The sequence below is a fragment of the Puma concolor genome, chromosome A3, assembly GCF_028749965.1.
Source record: "Puma concolor isolate L17-30 chromosome A3, mPumCon1.1.hap2, whole genome shotgun sequence".
Classification (NCBI taxonomy): domain Eukaryota; kingdom Metazoa; phylum Chordata; class Mammalia; order Carnivora; family Felidae; genus Puma; species Puma concolor.
This window is the reverse complement of record NC_141669.1, coordinates 51,478,859-51,498,215: the sequence shown is the minus strand read 5'-3', so window position 1 is coordinate 51,498,215 and position 19,357 is coordinate 51,478,859. Positions and strand designations below refer to the sequence as shown.

At 50.6% G+C, this 19,357-nt stretch overlaps 1 protein-coding gene across 8 annotated transcripts in view; it reads right to left on the bottom strand.

The window, feature by feature from the left end:
- Nucleotides 1-19,357, bottom strand: part of SFXN5 (sideroflexin 5) — a 117,391-nt gene that overhangs the window by 30,885 nt on the left and 67,149 nt on the right. For all 8 annotated transcript variants that reach the window (XM_086700855.1, XM_086700851.1, XM_025932407.2 and 5 more), the window contains one exon: nt 10,667-10,757. In XM_086700855.1, coding sequence (XP_086556981.1) covers nt 10,667-10,757 — 91 coding nt within the window. The remainder of the gene's footprint in view (nt 1-10,666; nt 10,758-19,357) is intronic.

Sequence of the window (19,357 nt, the reverse complement as noted above, 5' to 3'; positions counted from 1 at the left end):
CAGTGTCAAGTCCCGAGGAAAATATGCGCTTGACTGCTGCAGATGTTCTCACATCAGACCCATCGTGATGCAAAATCATGCAGATTGTGAACAGCTAATGAAGCACCCTGTGTAAAAGGGACAGCATGGGGAAGAAGAGCAGTAGACAGAAAGGCAAATGTGCAAAAAAAGTTCTCCAAAAGACGACTATGGGGGAGTGTGCCTCTGATCTAGCACAGGAACAGACACATAGATCAATGGGGTTAATAGTCCAGAAACACACCCACCTGTAGGGGAAATGAGTTTGCAGGAAAGCAGTTCTATCAACTCACAGGAAAGGACCATTCAAACACGAAGGTGAAGCAATGGGCTATTGGGCTATTCATTTGGGGAAAACAACATATCTTAACTCCTTGGTTCTAAGATGGATTCCCCCATGTTTTAATGTTTTAAAAATCCCAGTGGGCCTTACAACGGACGTCGGGGTGGCGGAGAGGAACCCTTACCTGCTCCCCACCACAACTGCCTGTGCGTGTGTGAACTTTGCCACGTGGGGAGGTTCGTTCAAGTGTCACCTCAGCTACCCAGAGCAGTCTGCACAGAATTTGAACTTAAACTTAGATTCCTAATTGTTGCCTAAAACATCTTTTTAGAACTTACACTATAATGGAGCACGGACATGAAAAGTTATTGTACATGCAGAAGATCGTCTGCCAGATACCAGGCAATGCAATTAAAGGCAGCAGAAATTGCCAAACCATAGATAGCTACCCTAAAGAAATGCTTGCCCATATGCACAAAGAGACATTTACAAGGATGTTAATTATAGCACTGTTTGTAAGAGCAAATAATTAGAAACAACCTAAATGTCCACCATTAGGGAACTCACATGGGAAGATCTCCAAAACAAACTTCTATGAAAAAATGCTACCGAGTTGTGTACAGGATGATTTACTATATGTAAAACCCCATAATTGGTACACACGTACTGTGTGCCCATAAACCCACAGGTAATGTTTTAGAAGGTTCACACCTCACACAATGATTTCCTTGGGAAGGGACCTAAATTTAGGAATTAGGGGTTGTTGAAAGACTTCCACTTTTTTTTTTTTTACCCTGTTTTTCTAAATACCATTTGAATTTTTACAATGAGAATAGAATCATGCTTTACTTGTCTAAAAAGTGAAAAGAAATTGCCAAACTTCCTAAAGTGGATCATAAAAATTTGACAGCCAGCAGGGATCGGTGCGACCTACTCACCGTTCCCACACTTCGGTATCTGTATGTGAGGAACTTCCTAAAGAAGCTGATTAACTTCAGGAATAGTTTCTCCTTAAAGTAAAGGAAAAAAATGAAACCACAAGTATAAAACCAACTAGGAAATGCAGACAAAAAATTCGCAAATTCTTTTACATGCTTTCAAAGCATACTGTCGGTTTTAAAGTGGCCAAAAGGGTCAAGATTACAAGCAGGGTTACAAAAAGCAGTGGTGGCCGTGACCCTGTGTCTAACAACCGATGTCCAAAAGAGAAGTGGAAAAAATGAGGAAGGCTCAGACTCAAACTCTGTGACATCGCAGAAAGTGACTTGGATTGAATGTGTAGTGAAGGCTTGTTTATTCCTCCACACGAACAGAAAATACAGTCCTCTCCTCTTCGGAAAGGCTATTACATTAATGCCCCTATAACTGAGGCATCTGAGCATTGAGAAATACGGCAGTCAATATCTATGAATCATATTATAAGAAATGGGAAACTGAGAAAATGTATTCTATGTGACAAAGAGCCGCTACTACTCATCAATAGAAGGTCATGGTAACTGACGCCCAATAACTATTCTACCCCCAGAGGATTAGTCTTAACTAGTTGTGATAATCCTTCCCTTGCCAGTGATTGATTGAGGAAGGGACACGTGGCCAACCCTAGCCAATGACAGATGTCTGCAGGGGACTTCTGGGAAAGGTCTCCTCTCATCCAAGAAGCGGTGGCAGGGAGAGCCTCCTGTCCTCTGGGCAGTGGTGGGTCTGGATGTGGTGCTTGGAGTTGCTGTTACCATTTTAGGACATGAAAGGGGCTAGCCCGCAGATGAAGCCCCTGGCAGAGCACAGAGGTGGAAGGAAGGGCCATGGGTGCCTCACTCGGCACTCACCCTTTGTGAAGTGATACATTCATTTTTTTTTATTTAAAAAAATTTTGGGGGGGCACCTGGGTGGCTCAGTCGGTTGGGCGTCCGACTTCGGCTCAGGTCCTGATCTCACAGTTCACGAGTTCGAACCCCGCATCGGGCTCTGTGCTGACAGCTCAGAGCCTGGAGCCTGCTTCGGATTCTGTGTCTCCCTCTCTCCCTGCCCCTCCCCTGCTTTCACTCTGTCTCTCTCTCAAAAATAAACAATACAATTTAAAAAAAATTTTTTAAGTTTACTTATTTGGAGACACACAGAGACAGCACGAGTAGGGGAGGGGCAGGGAGAGAGGGAGACAGAGCCAAGCAGGCTCCACACTGTCAGTGCGGAGCCCGATGTGGGGCTCGACTCACGAAACCTGTAAGATCATGACCTGAGCCGAAATCAAGAGTCAGACGCTTAACCGAGCCACCCAGGTGCCCCAGTAATACATTCATTTATTAATTCAGCCAGTTTGAGTCTGGTACTTTGGGGCAAAACCATTCATAAAATGTATAAAGAGCTTTAACAGTTATTAAGAGAAAGATAGTCATTGAAATCACCCCAAAAATATTCGAGTAGGAGTTCATAAAAGAAATAGTAAAAATTCAATGAACACGAACTCAATCTTATTAATAGTCAAAGATAGATTTTTTTTATCTAAAGAAAAATCAATCTGGCAGGAGATCTTTGGATGTTTTGGAGACTAATCCTCATTGGTTAAATGGCTTACAAATAGTGTGTGGCTTGTTTTCTTACTTTGTAGATGGAGTCTTCTGGCATATACTGTAACATGTACTCAAATAAGCAATCCTTTCCCCTCTGGTGTATACTTTTTGTGTCCTTGAGAAACTCTATCCTTCCCCAGTGTTCATTTATATTTTTTTCTAGAAGACTTAACATTTTACTTTTCACATTTAGGTCTTTAATCTATCCGGAATTAATTTTTGTGTATGGTATGCAATAGGGATCTCCTTTTTTTCTCTCCGTTCTATTTGAAAACCCAAATGCCCAATACAGTCAAGAAAATATTCTCAATCACCCTGGGAATTGGAAAAATGCAAATTAAAGTGAGAAAAGAACCATTTCAGATGGACAAAAAATTTTCAAGATTGATAACACCAAATGTTGAAGAGGATGTAGGGAAACAAAAATTTAAGCCTTGCAGGTAGGAGAAAAGAGCCAGTGTGCTCACTTGGCAAAGCTAGGTATGTGCACGCCCTCTGACGTGGCCATTCTATTTCTAGATTGGTGACTGTCAACACTGGTTGCACGACTGAAACCAAATCTGAAGTAGGGTCCAGATCTGTGCATTTTTAAAAGCCCCTGCCCCCTGCCCCCCCACCAGGTGGCTGTTTGAAAACCTCTGCCCTGGAGAAGCTCCCAGTCACGGGCACAGAGACACATGTGTGTATAAGGTTGTTCAGTGCAGTACTATCATGGTTGTTAAAAAGGATAAGTTGAGATTTTATGACTGCCCTGTAAAGGTGTCTAAAATTTACTGAGGTTAAAATGCAGTTTACAGAACAGTATACGTGGTATGATCTCATTTGTATTAAATATATATTTATATATGCATATTTATATTATAGATAGAATAAATAGAGATTCCCGCATTTTTAGAGGCTTACTCGAATTTGGAGGGATATACACCAACTTACTTTGGAGAGAGAAGTAGGGTTGTTTAACTTTATAAAGCAATCATGTATTATCAGGAAAATAATAGAACCATTTTTATTTAAAAAAAAAAAAAAAAAGCATGACTGTGGTAGCCAGGAGATTTGAGCTCCCATTTGGGTCCAGACTGACATCGGACAAAGCTTTCCCCACTCTACTTCCTCTGTCTCTTTCCTCTTTTGTGGGTTATTATGTGCACACAGTGAACAATTCAAATCTCATAGAAGGGTAAATAACAAAACCAGTCTCCTTCCAACCCTTGACTCTTAGCTTCCCCTTGACCCTCCCCAGAGACAACACTCTAGCCAGGTTCTCATGTCTCTGCCAGATACGGTCTATGTATTTACTAGTGGACACGTATGTACATCACGACCTGAAACACACATACACACACACTCATGCGAATCACACCAGAACACAGCCCCATCCCTGCCTTTAGAGGAGGGATGATTATCAAATAGGGATGGATACCTTAATATTTGCTTGATTTCACGATACTCCCCAATATTCCACCTGAAAAGCTTGCTATATGACACAGTTTTCTTTTAAATAGCTTGAGAATTTGGGGAGAGGTTCACAACCCATACTAAAGTGTCACAAACTCAGGACTGGGAATTTGGGGATTGAAAAATCAGCCTGTAAATAGGTGTAGGCTGACTCTCAAGTTCAGGATCTCTTAATAAAAGATTCCTGCTAACACATTCGTCTGGAAAACTCCCTTTTATCACAGCTGCTTCCTAGCTTGAAATTCTTCAGCGGTTGGTTCCCTGGTAACCATAAGATGAAGTCCAACTCTAAGCTAACATCCAAGGTCCCAATGGCCCTCTGCCCTTCCCTTTCCTCAGCAGGCCAGGCCCACCCCAGCCAGTCCCTACTCCTCCCACATTCATAACACCCTCTCCTGCCTTGTGCTTCCCACTTTCTCTGCCTCTGGAGTCCTCTGCTATCTGGATTTCAGTAATTATGAAATCTCTGAACTGGAAAGCCATTCATTCAATAAGCATTCACTGAGTGCCTACTATATGCCAGGTCCTGGGCAAACTGCCCAGAAACAGGTGACTTGATCGCACATGAGAGCCCCTCACAGCTTTTTGGGCCCGGCTGCTACTTGGACACTTCTTTAACTGAGGGGTCAGGCAGTTCATTGCAACAACAGACTGTCAGTTTTTCAGAAGATCCTGCTACTTTCGTTGGGCTCCTGCTTATCACGTGTGGAGCATCTCTTGATGTGTGGAGTCCAGAACTAAACAGACTCCTTTGTTCTGGGCCACACCTTGAGCAATCTTAGATCCTGCACCTCTTGCCCATGAATTCACAGTCACTGCCAAGTTGCTGTGCCTGTTCCTTAAATGCAACCCACAGTTACGTATGACCAAGGCAGTTATAACTGAAGGGGACAAGACTGAAGACAGAACCCCAGGACACACCACTGGAGACTTCCCTCGGGCTAACTACTCATGTCCTCTTGAAACCTGATACACACTGGGGGCCCATGTCATTTCTAGGGCGGCTCACGCTTATGGCACCCAGCCCAGCCCACTCATCCTTCCAGATCCAACCCAGAAAGGTTGGAGAACGTGCCCCGGATGACCTGGAAACGTGGCCCATTGGTCATCCACCCTAGGCCTGACAACTAAACGTGTGGAGGACAGTGAAAACGTTACATAACAAAAAAGAACATTCAAGAAACAATTTTAAAAATGAAAAAAAAAAAAACCCAGAATAAATGTCCAAGCAGCCACAGAATGTGGTCACCGATGTCATTATGGTGGGCCTCCACTATGGGTGCCCAATTTCAAAGACTTTTTATCAAAGCACTCATTTGATCACTGAACAAACCCACACTGAACACTGTGTGCCAGGCATAGAGGGGGCCTGGGGGTTGGGGATGAATGAGTCTTGGGGAGCTCACAGTCTGATAAAGGAGGCAGACTCAGAAAAAAAACAACAGCAACAAAAAACATGCAATTCCAGGTCACACACAGGCACACACAGGGTGCTGTGGTCTAGCCCTGATTGGGCCTACCAGGGAGGGCTTCTTGGTGGAGGTGGTGTCTGAGCAGAGAAATGAAGGCAAGAGAAGGCAGAGGATGGGGGCTGAGGTAAGGGGAAGTGGAGATTCCAGGCAAACAGGGCCATGTTCAAAGGCCTGGGACCAGTGAGCGAGGCAGACGGGAGGTTGAAGATTCACCACAGCTCCAAAGAAGTATGGGCAGGGACTAGGTCAAGGAAAGGACAGAGGAGCTGAAGGGCTGCGGACACCACATTATCACTGACCTGGATGGAAGGGACAAACGTCATGAGGCCCAGCCACAGCTGACACAGGTGCACCTCAGGGGATGAGGAACTGAGGAGGTCAGGACCAACCCTCTGGGCTCGGGCACATTGCCGTGGCCACCTCCCGGACGAGGCAAGCAGGGAGGCTTGAACACCAAGGGAAGAATAGTAAAGAAGGAATCAAGGACACCAAGACCCACGTGGCCTGGGGGTGAAGGGGAGCAAGGAGGTGGGGTGAGGGCAGACATGTGAACAGAAGACCTCCCAGACACCGCCCAGACATCCTGAGGAACGGACTCCCCGGTGAACACAGAGATTTTTTCCTGGTGATGAAATCAGCTGTGACATTTAATGCAGGGGACTGCTGTAGACAGTGCAGGAAGAAGGCGTTTCCCGGCAAAGGGATGATGAGGCTGGCATTTTGGCCCATACGCGAAGGTTATTCCCCCCCACCCCGCCCGTGCAAGGAGTCAGCTGGCAGGTGCTGAGGCTCCGGCCTCCCCTGAGGGAGTTCAAAGCCCACATGGGGGTCTTGTCCCCTGCTGGGTATGGATTCAGTCAAGCAGGTGGGGGTGGGGTGACCTTCAGGGCTTCCTTCCCTGACTCCTGCACACATATATGCAGAGCCCGGTACGGAGATTTGCTTGCCAGGTGGCACCTGGGGATCCTCACCTCTCGGCCCCTGGCTAAAGGCCCTGCCCCACGCATTCCTGACGAAATGTGCCCATTCCTCTCACCAGTGCCCCCTTGCGGCATCCGCGACCTTGCATGCCTCCCACTGGCCACTCCTGCCAGCTCCCAGCCTAAGGCCTCAAGAGAAGGCTGTTTGTGGGGTCTGCCTGCCCTGGAATGGACTCTGCTCATGGAGACTGGTGGGTGGACCTGGGGGAGGGGGGTTGTTTTTCCAATGCCTCCTCTACTGACCTTTAATTACACTGTTTGCCCAGCTCCCCAAACCATTAACTCCCACCTCACAGCACCCATCAATTAATGGAGGGCCTGCTCCGAGCTCGAGCTCCTGAACACAATTAAGCGTGACAGTCCACAAATAAGAAAGAACTGGAGAATTAATTAAGGTCTAAACAAATTAATTACCAGTCCCCAATCGATTCTGATGCCAGCACACATGCTCCTGGGCTCACCGTCTTTCCTAACATCTCCATGTATAAATAGAAACCGAGATTTCCCACATGATTGCTGCTGTGGACCGGGGCACAGCAAGGCTCTGAAACCACCGTGAGGGAGAGAAGGGTTCAGTGAGTGTCCTCAGGGCTTCCCACGTACTCAGCACACATGCGTGCACGTACACACGCACAACCCTAGCTAAAAAACCAGGGTGAACCTGGAGGCGGGGTGCTCCTGGGGGGCGCCTCTGGACCACATGCCTCAGTTTCACGGCTGCTTGGGTGAGGGGTTATCCAAGTGGGCTTGAAGTAGCCTGGCCTGGGCCTTCAAGGCCTGGGCGGTGGCCAGCTCAGAGAGTCTGAATTTTTTTCTTCCGGGAAATGGGGATGGCTCACCCTGCCTTGGGTCCTCCCAGAGAGACAATGTGGGGAGTGAGAGGCCACAGAGGTATGCTGGGGGAAATGTGGAGAGCTGTGGAGCCCCTACAAACCCAAGGAAGGCCTGCAATGTGTGTCACACATGTTCCAGTGGGAAGGGGCTGAAGTGAGGTCTGGTCCAAAGCCAGAGAGGGGTAAAATCAGTGGAGTCAGGTGGGGGAATGAGGTGTCCTGTGCCCAGAGTCTCAGGCCTCTCTCTTGGGCAGCATGGAGGGCCCAGTGAAGAGAGGTATCCTCTCAACCTTCCAGATTGCAGGCTGGAACAGGGCAGAACTCACTGGGCAGGGCAGCGGGAAGAAGCAACCGGCTCCTGGGAGCCTCCTTCCCTGAGGGAGGGAGTAGGGATATGGCCTCTGAGCACAGGGCACACAGGCCCTTTCAGGACCCTCCCTCACCATGAAGACCCCCTTCTGCTCTACACACCACCCCCAAGCCCCCACACACATCCCAACAGCCAGGGCTTAATCTGATCACTTCCACTTGCCTCAACCTCCTTCCTGTGAGCACTTATGGCTCTGTGAGTCCTGTCTCCCCATCAGGCCAGGGGTCGGAAGGGCAAAGAACCCTCTACAAGGTAAAGCAAATCCTGAGCAAGCTTCTTGGTGGCCTTAACGATGGCTTGGCCTAGTCTGGTCTAGCCCGCCATGGAAAGCAGGATGAATGCCTGGAGGGACCTAGGCCCTGCCTGCATGCAGTGAGCCTTACAGAAGATGTCTAAGCCTGAGAACAAGGTGAAGGGTGGCCAAGTGCAGGGTCTGTATGATGGCCTGAGAGGACCAGGGGTTCAAAAGCAGGTGAGGGGGATGTCTGTTCATCTTACACACCACCGTGTCAACATCTACCCAGGGGGTTAGCACGTATCCGTTTGCAGATGGGCCTGGGAGGGCATCGGGGCCAGGGAAGTGGAAGCCTGCAATGTGGACAAGGAGAGACAGGAGCCAGGGGTGGAAGGGAGGCAGGCACTCAGCTAGGACTCAGGCAGCAGGCCTGAGGAAGCAGCCAGAAAGGATCTGCTGCTCTCTGGATCCTGGCAAACTAGGACTATCAGGACTACAAACGGCATTGTGTGCAACCTGTGCAACTGACTATGGATATGTGGGATCTCAAGACAATTTGACAGTGGCTGGACCTGCAGGCTCCTCTTGGATTAAGACAGGAGGAGAATCAGGCTGGAGCCCAAAGAGGGACAGGTCCTAAAGTCTCGGGTGGGCATGACAGATAGGGTCAAACCTGAAAGCAGGGACCCTCCTCCTGAAGAAGCCCCAGAGGTTAAGACCACCCCCAAGGTCATCCAGCAAGATGACTGGCAGAGCAAGGCTGGAACAGGCCCCTGGCAAAGTCCTTGTCTGAAGCTTGGCTCAAGGACAGATTGCATCTCGGCCGAGTCCCAGATCCAGTCCAGTGCAGCTAAGAGCTGCCACCTTCTGAGGCTACATCTGACCCTCCAGCCCAGAATAGCGAGGAACGCAAGATCGGCAGCCTTGTTCACTCAATTAGGCCCCTTAACAAAGTCAGATCTAAAGAGTTATTCCATTAGTGGCCCATGCCAGAAATAGCTGGGAGTTCATTAAAAGTGTGGAGTTGCTAAGCAATTATCTGGGTCAGCTGAGGCTCAGACGGGCAGTTGGTCCTGGGAGTTCATTAGCCTCTGGCCAACGAGGAGGCGGGGGCTGCCAGGTAATGATCTCCCACCTTCTTACGGGGCTCTTTAGGTGCTCCAAAGCACTTTCCTGCGAATGGAATCTGGTCTGTAATCTCGTTTGGCCCTCCCACAGCTCTGGGCTGCAGGAAGGTAGGTATCAGTGCCCCCATTTTACAGATGGGGAAGCTGAACCCTGGAGGTGAATAATGAGATTGGGACCATGAGCCTGGGTCTGACTCGGGCTGTTCAGACTGAGCCTTGGCACCTGGGAGGTGACGGGACCTGACACCACTCCTGGGCCGGCCCCTATCTTTGTCCTCTGGCATCAAATGGGGAACTCGGTATCATGGTTCAGGCGTATACTTCTCTTTAGACGACTAATCACACACTGCTTCGTGCTTCTTTCAGTGTTGTTTCTTTTTAGTTTTTAAAAACATTCTGCTATAGGGCCCTCTCCCCACACAAAGCATGGGCTTCTTAAGAGCCAGGCTGGGCTTGATGAGCTGGCCGGGGGCATCTATTGTGAGCTCAGCGGCTCCAAGACCAGCAAAGACTTAGCTGGAGGCAGCAAAATCCCCTCTACACACATGCACGCGCCACAATTACCTGAATATGAATAATACGAGTACGTGGGACTCACTGCTGTCGGCGCAGAGCCCGCTTCAGATCCTCTGTCCCCCATCTCTCTCTGTCCCTCCCCTACTCATGCTCTTTCTCTCTCTCTCAAAAAAGAAATAAACATTAAAAAAAAAATAAAGGGATTATATTGGAATACGTTGCCAAATATTTTTTCAATTGTGATACAATCATAGGTGTGCTTTTTAACTAACGAATTAAAAAACAAGACCTACCAGTGGATTGAATCAATATCATAATTTTGAGTCAGTGTGGCACAGAAACGGTATTTTAAAACCTCTGTAACAACTGTAACAGGACGTGAAAGTATCCGTGATTTCTATTGGTGACAAAGTCACAGCTCTTGCTTGTTACTGTGGTTTGCTGCCTACACTCCCAGTGGAAGGAAATGTTAAATTTCAGCTAGAGGCTAGTGTAGGTATTTTCCCCAGCCAAGTTCATAGGATCCCCTGCGTTCTATCTACTGGTCCTGTGGGGGACTGGGGCTCCAGGTTAAGAATCCCTGAGCTAAAAGCAGAATCCTGGTCACAGAGCTCGTCAGCAGCGCCCCTGTCACCCTCACTTCTGTCTACACATGTTTTGCTCTAGTTGCCCTCACCAGGAGACCCCAATGTCAGAAGAAGTCTGGAAAGGCATCCAGTTCCCCAAGAGCCCTGCAGCCCCACACACCCAGGTGTGACACACACACGCCTGCACACACCCCTGCATACCTCTGCATGGTTCAAGTCTTACCTACAGCGGGGAATGGCACAAATCTCTGGACAAGAAGACGGGTGGCTGGGGTGAACTTGTTGGCTTTCTGAACCAGGACATTAAGGCCCACCTTAGAAAGAGAAAACAGAAAGTTCATGATGTTGCAGCGGCCTGGCCAACTAGGGCAGGGGGGGGCAGGCTGGGGCAGGAGCAGAGAGTGAACGGCACTGTCTTCCCCTGAAGTTGTGCCCCAGACCCCAAATCCTCAATGTCATCGGGGGCTGCCGGGCTCCAGGGTCACTAGTCAAAGCATCACTGCCCAGTCATTCCAGTTAACCAGCCCACGAAGAAGAGGGTGAGGGGAAAGTCTCAGCTACACACACACACACACACACACACACACACACACACACACACGCGCGTGCACGCATGCATGTACCCCTCCCCCCCCACACACATACACAACCTCTTTTAGGAGGGAAAAAGGAAAGATTGCTGTTAGAAGAACACATAATCCGCAAGTAAACGAAGTGTGGGAACCCTCATTCCCACCTCAACCTCTAGGAACCCCTTTTCTGAGGCCCTGCTATGGGCTCAGGCACAAGCCTAACCTCGAGAGCTCAGGAGAAGGAGATCCACACACCTGCCCACAGGTGACTGTGGAACTAAGTAGAGCAGCCGAGAGCAGGATGGGGGTGCAGTGGGTGACATCCTGGGCTCACTGCCCTCTTCACGTAGACCCCAGCCCCCTCACCCAGCCTGGGACACTGGGCCCCCGCCTCGCCTTCCCCTTGGGCACTCCCCATTCTATTCCATCCCCCATGCTATCCTCTGTTCTTCTAGAACACGTGGTCCCACCATGTCTACCATGACCAGCTCCTCCCGTGACCTGTGTGGAAAGGTGCCATTTCCTTCACGCAGCTTCCCTACTCCCTCAACACCCCACATTCTCCTTCCGGGAATCCAGTTTACTGCTCCCCAGATGCTATGGGAGCTTTCTGGTCTTGGGGCCTTTGCCCATGCTGGTCCCTGAGACCCGAATGCCTTCCTTCTCTACTCAGTCCACACCTGCTCTTTAAGGCCCACCTCTGACCTCCACCTCCAATGACTTACTAACAGTGGGAGTCACTGAACCTTTTTCTGCCTCGGTTTCCTTGTCTGTAAAAAGGGACCGTAATATCTACAACATCCCAGGGCTGTTACAAGAATTTATGTAGGACCTCCTGGGTGGCTCAGGGGGTTGAGCATCCGACTCTTGATTTCAGCTCAGGTCATGATCTCACGGTTGTGGGATCAAGCCCTGTGTCATCAGGCTCTGTGATGACCATGGAGCCTGTTTGGGATTCTCTCTCTCCTCTCTCTGCCCCCTCCTCTACACGTGTATACACGCATGCGCACTGTCTCTCTCTCTCTCAAAATAAATAAATACACTTAAAAAAAAAAAGAATGTATGCAAAGTGTTTCGCATGAGCTTAGAGCACAAAGGGATCTAAATAAATGAAGCTATGTAAAAATGTAAGCCATGTAGGAATGTTGCCTCTCCCAGGCAGGAAGGTGCTCCCTCACATGTCTCCGATCCCTCCTTCCTGCCACTCCGTTCACGGCTCATGGATGTGATGTCCCAGCTGGACAGGGGAGGTGGACCATGCCTTTTTCATGTTTGTGTACCCAGCATTCAGGACAGTGGACGGCATGTAGTTCTTGCTCAATCAACTGGTGACTGAGGAATAAATGCATGAACCAACAAATGAATGGATGGAGATCAGCAAAGGCTGGAAGGGGGGTTTCTTGGAGGGAGGAAAGGTGGGTTAGGCAGGGCAGAGGAAAGAGAATTTTGGTGGGGAAAACAGCACAAGCACAGGCGTGGAGAGAGAAAAGGCTAGACACGTGGCCAGACCAGAAGCAGATGTATAGAGGCCACTGCTGCCCCAAACTGAGGCCAGAACCAGACTCTGCCCTGGAGGTCTTTCCTGGGAGGAGGGGCAGCGGCGGCTGCCGCAGGACACCTGGCCAAAGGGGGCCTGGGGAGCCTGCGCTCAGCTCTGGCACACCTGGTCACTAGCAGGCCACCCTGCCCCCACAGCCCTGGCTCTGGCCTCAGCCTTCTGAGTTGTTGGAGAAGATGCAGAGCCTTGAGAAGGCCTCCAGGGCTGCAGGGTGACTACAGCAGTCAAAGCAAGAATGGCACGGTGACCCGGGAAGACAGGAAGTGCCAACCTGTCAGCCCCTGGTAGCCCAGGACCTCACGGAGCCAGGATGCTCCCGGGCAAACCCAGCTTGGGCTCTTGGGCATCTGGTCTGTATTTGAAGCCTCAAGCTGATCTTCAGAGTCTCATCCTTGTCCTTTCCCTGTCACTTGCTCAAGGGAAGGCTGGGAGGCAGGGAGATGTGCGGCAGCTTGGACACACTTCACTGGTATGGCAGGGCAGGCCAGGGAGCTGCTAGCCTACAGTGGGCCCTGCTCCCCTGCTTCCAGGCTGCCCTGCCACGCAGATGGAACTCACCAAGTCCAGGTCTCCCCAGCTCTCAGCAGTGAGTGACTGTCTATTTCTGTGGCCCCCCCCCCTCCCCCCAAATGCCAGGGAACACGTTCCTACAGAGTGCAGAGTGGGAAAGTCTGGAGGGAGACAGGATGACACAGGTGTTGGTGACGGAGAAGAGGAGGAAAGGGGCACGGGGAAGTGCCAGGCCGTGTGCTGGGCACATCGCATGAAATACCTAAATTAAATAGGCATGGGTCACCTGGGTGGCTCAGTCAGTTAAGCATCTGACTTCAGCTCAGCTCAGGTCATGATCTTGTGCTTCGTGAGTTCGAGCCCTGCATCAGGCTCTCTGCTGTCCGCACAGAGTCTGCTTCAGATGTTCTGTCCCCCTCTCTCTCTGCCCCTCCCCCCTCAAAAATAAATAAACATTAAAAAAATAAATTACATAGGTATGTTGCTCCTTTTTATAGATTCAAAAAAGTTCGGACAAGTTCCGAGGAGTTAAGTAACTTTACCCAGGGACACACAGCTATTACGGGGCAGGTAAAGCTAGGATTTGAACCCAGGGGTCTGCTAATTCCAAAGCTTTGCTCTTAACTATGCTATTTACTTTCTCTGTAGCTTCCATCTCAATGAGGCATGCTTTAATGTCTAGTGTGCCATTTAAAACTTGCTGTTTGCATAGCAAAAGCTGTCCTGAAAAGACCACAGTTGGGGCCAGGGCCCAGATGAATGGGAGGCAGCTCCCGTCAGCAAAGATAGGGCCCTTGATCCAGCCCTGCCTGCGCCCCCATCCCAGCTATCAAACAGAAGGTCTAGGTTCAAACTCCAGCTCCACCCCCAACATCCTTTTGGAAAGATGTGGGACGTGTTGGAAGAGTCTTCCAGGAGGCCAGCAGGCAGCTGGGACATTCCCCTGGCAGCCTCTTGGGGGCAGGCAGGGCTGGAGTGTAGTGGGAGGACAAGGAATAGTGGTCACTGGTTGTAACAAACACTCAGACTTGCCCTCAAGCCTCCCTGGCTGGCTGTTTTTCCCTCTGGCTAGGACTGGCACAGTCCAGAGTGAGTGTTTCAGCCTGTCCCCCCAACTCTGGGTGGGAGTCCGGGGTAGGGAGGAGGAAAGAAGAGAAACAACAATGCCTGGGTTCCAGATCTCTTCTGGCCTGCCCTTTCCCTGAACCCCACTGGGGTCTTCCCGACATGCTCATTCCTGAGCATGGCCAGCATGCCTGAGCCAAGGAAGCGGCCGGGGACCAGCAAAGTGGGGAGACTAGGAGCTGGTGGGGTCACCCTGCACACCCACTGATGATGAGCTCGAAAGCAGGAAGGTACAAATAAAGGAGAGTCAAGCAGGCACTTATTCCCACTCCTGCCACAGCCCCCAACTCAGGCCTTACCGTCCCAGCAGCTAGGATGGCCACAGCCTGGGAAGGAACCAGGGTGGGCTGCAGACCAGGGTTGCGAGCCCGTCTGTTCTGATTCCTCAGGGGCCCTTTGGCCTGAAACATTTGGTGGAGCCCATTAAAATTAAAAAGCCAAGTGGCTGGTGGCTCTGAATGCCAGCTCATTTTCCCTGGCATGGTGGGTCCTGTTTAAGGGAACCAGCTGGCATTAATGGCACACAACTCATCACGAACAGCAGCTAGCGATCAGAAAAATCTGAGCTAATAATCGGGTTTGGGAAAGATAATGAGATATGGAACAATCACTGCTGAGGGTCCCCCAGGGTCTGTTTTAACAGCCTCAAAATAAGCCACAAAATAGAAATTAACCAAACAGGGGCTCCATTTTGGCAGAGAAGAAAACAAACAGGGTGTGGATTTTGCACACGAATTCCCCTTGTGGTCAGCAGACAGGGGTCCTGGGAGGAGCAAGAGCCCAGGAGACCCCGTGGGACATCAGCAATGACCTAAGGAAGCAGTAGACCGTCTCTGGCCACTTCTCTCCAAGCTCTGGCTCCCAGGCCAGTGGATTTGCCACGGGCAGCTGACAGGAACAGAAGAGAGAAGACTGGCTTCCTGACAATCTCCCAAGGTGGGATAAGGGGCTCTGTGACACAAGATCTCCCATGTCATGAGCTGTACGGCTGATAGCTGTCTTCTTAAGCACCAAGGTCCTCCCCAGGCCACCAGCAGCTTCCTTTCTGTGAGGCCAGCGAGGAGACGCTGGATGGGGCTTGAGCAGTGCAAGCAGGCTGTGTCCTCCACAAACCTGCAACCCCCTGCAGGATGCCTTTATCTGGAGGGGCTTCAGGTGCTCCCCTTTCACACTCCCAGGATGAAGGTTCCCTTGCTCCTCCTCACCTACACCCTGTCCTGTCCCACTGTTAGCAGCTCCTCCTGCCCCAAACCCACGAGTCTTCCTGGATAGGAGCCTCTCCCTCCCCACATGCAACTCGGCATGCAGGGCTACCTGTCCTGTCTCCCAGGTATCCTGAGTGCAACCACTTCTCTCTGCTCCTGTTGCTTACCTTAAGCACCCATCTCTTCTCCTTGGACAACTGCCCGCCTCCTAACTCGGCTCCCTGCTTCTGCTTTTGCTCCCTCCCATCAGCTCCCTACACAGCAGCCAGAACGATCTTCTAAAAATGGGTATCAATTCGCTTTAGCCTTTCAGTGGCTTCTCACTGCAGATAGAGACCCACAGGACCCCCCCACGCCCCCCCCTTTGCAAGGCTCCAGCCACCTGCCTTTGCCCTGCTCCTCCCCTGAGCCAACTCTCTCTCTCCTCTCCCTCCCTCACTCCCCCCACCACCTCTCTCCTCAGGGCCTTCAAGCACGGCCCCCCCTTGGCCTCCTCCCTTTTCAGCTTAAATGTCAGACAGCCCTCCTCTTCACTCAGGGCTCCCCTTTTACAGTTTCTCACAGAACCCGGACCTCTTCCTTCCCTGCACCTATCACAGTCTCAAAGTGTATATTGATTTTCCTCCTTAAAAGGTTGGGAATAAGGTGATACATGTATATTATTTAAAACTGAATAGCACAGAAATATTTTTACCTGTGGCCTCTTTACTAAATATCCATCTCTCCCAGTAGGCCCTAAGTACTGGGTACAGGGCCTGTGTCTCCCTTACTCCTCACTGAATTCCTGCTGCCTGGGGAAATGAGTAGGTGCTTAATAAATATTCTAGAATGCATCATGTGAGTGTTTCTGAGGCAGGGAAAAAAAGAGCCGCAAGGGAGATCTGCCTTGTGCAGTCACTGCTAGCAAACAACTCTGCAGTGCTAAACGTTGCACACACAGGGCCGAGTCCACCTGAGCAGACGGCTCGTCACTCTGTCAGGAGGAGGGGCCTGGAAGGGGTGGCCCCAAGGCCGTGAAGGTTTCTGGGAAAGGGGATGCCTGACTGAGACCTGAAGGGTAAGTAGGAAGCAACCAGATAAGGAACGAGGAGGCTCAGTAGAGCGTCAGGGGCATGAAATACCGGGTTGTCTGTAGCCAGCTGTGGACTCTAATAGAGCCTGTAAGAGGACCCAAGGGGTCCTGGAGAACAATGGAGAAGAGGGCATGCCTGAAAGGAGAGATGGCACGAGATTCCGAAATCAGATCTACTCTTGGGTGGTGGATGATAATGTAACGAGATGGTTAGGAGGTGGTGGAGCAAGGGCCGGGGCAGGTCGAAGAATCTTTGAGGTGCCAAAAATGCCCAGCAGAGGGCGCTCGTTGTAGGATAAACTCTTGGCAACCAAGCGGACCCCATGACCCTCTGTGGAGGTCAACTGTCCTGCAACCCCAGACAGCCTCTTGCTTGGTGACAGGCTCAGGAGCAAAGGGCCAAGGTGGCTGAGACAGAGTCATACACAGGCTGAAAGACCAATCAGCTTCACCTGCTTCTAAGAGGGTTGTTTGCCAGCAACAGAGACCAATCCTGATCCCTGAACCGTGTCCTGTAGGGACCTGTTGGCCACCTGCTAGAAAACCAGTTACATCAGACCCCTTACACATAGGAAGGGACACAACTTGTCCTCCCCAGAATAGAATAGATGCAGAACCCATATTCACGTTGGACTCACCACTGCCAATCTGCAGGCTTCTGGAAAACTTCAGATTCTGCTACAGGGTCCATGTAATGGGCCCTCCAACCCGAAAGCCAATCACAGGAAAGCAGTGAGTTAACATTCTAGTCTTGGATTCTCTGGTTAATGGTCCCTACCTCCATTAGGCCCAGAGAAAGACAGCAAGGCTATAAGTACACCCTGGATCACAGAGAACACCCTGAGGTACACCTTGGATCACAGAGAACATCCTTAAGTATACCCTCAACTACAGAGAACACTCTAAGGTACACCCTGGATCATAGGGAACATTCAAGGTGCATTCTTGACCACAGAGAACACTCTGAGGTATAGATTGAATCACAGGGAACACCCTGAGGTACACCCTGGGCCAAGAGAACACCCTGAGGTACACCCTGGACCAAGAGAACACCCTGAGGTACACCCTGGACCAAGAGGGCACCCTGAGGTACACCCTGGACCACAGGGAACACTCTGAGGTACACCCTGGACCAAGAGAGCACCCTGAGGTACACCCTGGACCACAGAGAACACTCTGAGGTACACCCTGGACCACAGGGAACACCCTGAGGTACACCCTCAACCACAAAGAACACTCTGAAGTATGCCTTCCACCACAGAACTAGCCAGACTTGGTTCTTGCAGGAGGCGGAACAAGGAGCCTCTGGACCAGGGACAAATATGCGCCGCTGGCTCAACTTTGGCCAGAAAACACAGGTGCAGGAACCAAGTATGAAGTTGGATAGTGGGTCTAACCCCATTACACCTAAGGAGCCTTTCAAAAATTTTCTTCCAGTCCCCACTGTTCTCAGGGTACCTGGGGGCAGACTTATCTTCCAGGAGGCATGGCTACAGTTCCTTTAAACTGGAAGCCAAGAACATTGTTTGGCTCTTCCCTCCACCTTAGGCCACAACTGGGAACAGGAAGAAAATGGTGTCTTTGTATTAGCAGAATAGTGTACCATTAAGCCTGTGTTTGAATCCTGGTTCTGTCACTGGTTTCACCTCTGTGCTTCAGTGTCCTCATCGATACAACTGAGAAGGGCACCTAAGCAGTACCTGGCACACTGAAGGCATTCCAGAAGTGTTAGGCATTATGACCATTGTGATTATTTGCCACTCTGATACCGGGACCTGGAGCTCCCAGTAGGCAATGGGAACTGGGAGGGGTAGGGGTTCAGCCCAGGAACCTCCTGGGACACCTCCTTGCACTCCAATATCTAGTAAAGGTAAACAGACAACCACTGTATCCTGTTCAGAAAGAACCCCTCAGGGCCCAGACCCTTTGGGAATGGAGAACAGCAATTCCCCAAGAGGGAAAGAGCTCAGCCACCTAAGACGTGGCTGAAGGTGAGGGGTTTGAGAGCCAGGCGTGAAGTGTCTCTCATGTACCAAACAGCTCCTGACCAGCATGGAGGACTTCAGCCCTGAGCCTTCCTCTCCAGCCACAGGTCCATTCTCACCAGGGCCTGATGTCCATGATGGGGGTCATCTGCTGGGCCTACCGCCCCGCCATGACTTCTCTTCCAGCCCACTCTGCCCGCCCTCCCCGCAACGCCCCAGGTCCCTGAGTCCAGCCAGCGCTGCCGGCGTGGCCCCCTAACTCCTGAGTAGGCGCTCCCAGTGTTTCACAAGCGGCTCTGCTACTCCTCAGTTCATTGCCACCTCATCCCCATCACTTCCGGAGTCCATCACAGTCTCCTTTTCCTGAATGCCTCTCCACATGCTGTGCCCTCTACCGGGAACCCTCAACCCTGCCTTCGGCTCTCTCCGGTCTGTCCTGAAGAGTCGGCCTCGTGTGACTTGGGGGCCCCTTCCCTACTTACCACCACACCCAAGGGTCACCTTCATCAGAATTCTGGTTCTACCACAGAATATCCTCAGCTTTCCCTCTCCTCGTCTTGAAGGACAACATACCGATCGGAGTGACCCCCTCGCACCTTCCAACTGCCTGCCGTATACGCTCCCCTGAAGGGAGTGAGTAGGTCTCACTCTTGTGTAGCCAGGGCCCGAGGGGGGCTGACCACAGAAATACTCAACATGAACCCCCAAATTCAAATACAGTGAGGACTGACAGAGGCTTCCTTTGTTAAAAGACAGCAAACTGTTAGATTTCAAAAATAACTTAAGACAAAATTTCTTTTTTATTCTCGAGCAAGAAGCCAGACATTGCCAAATCTATTTAGAGAGTTCACCAAAAGGCTGCTACCCCTGCACTGGTGGTCCTGTAA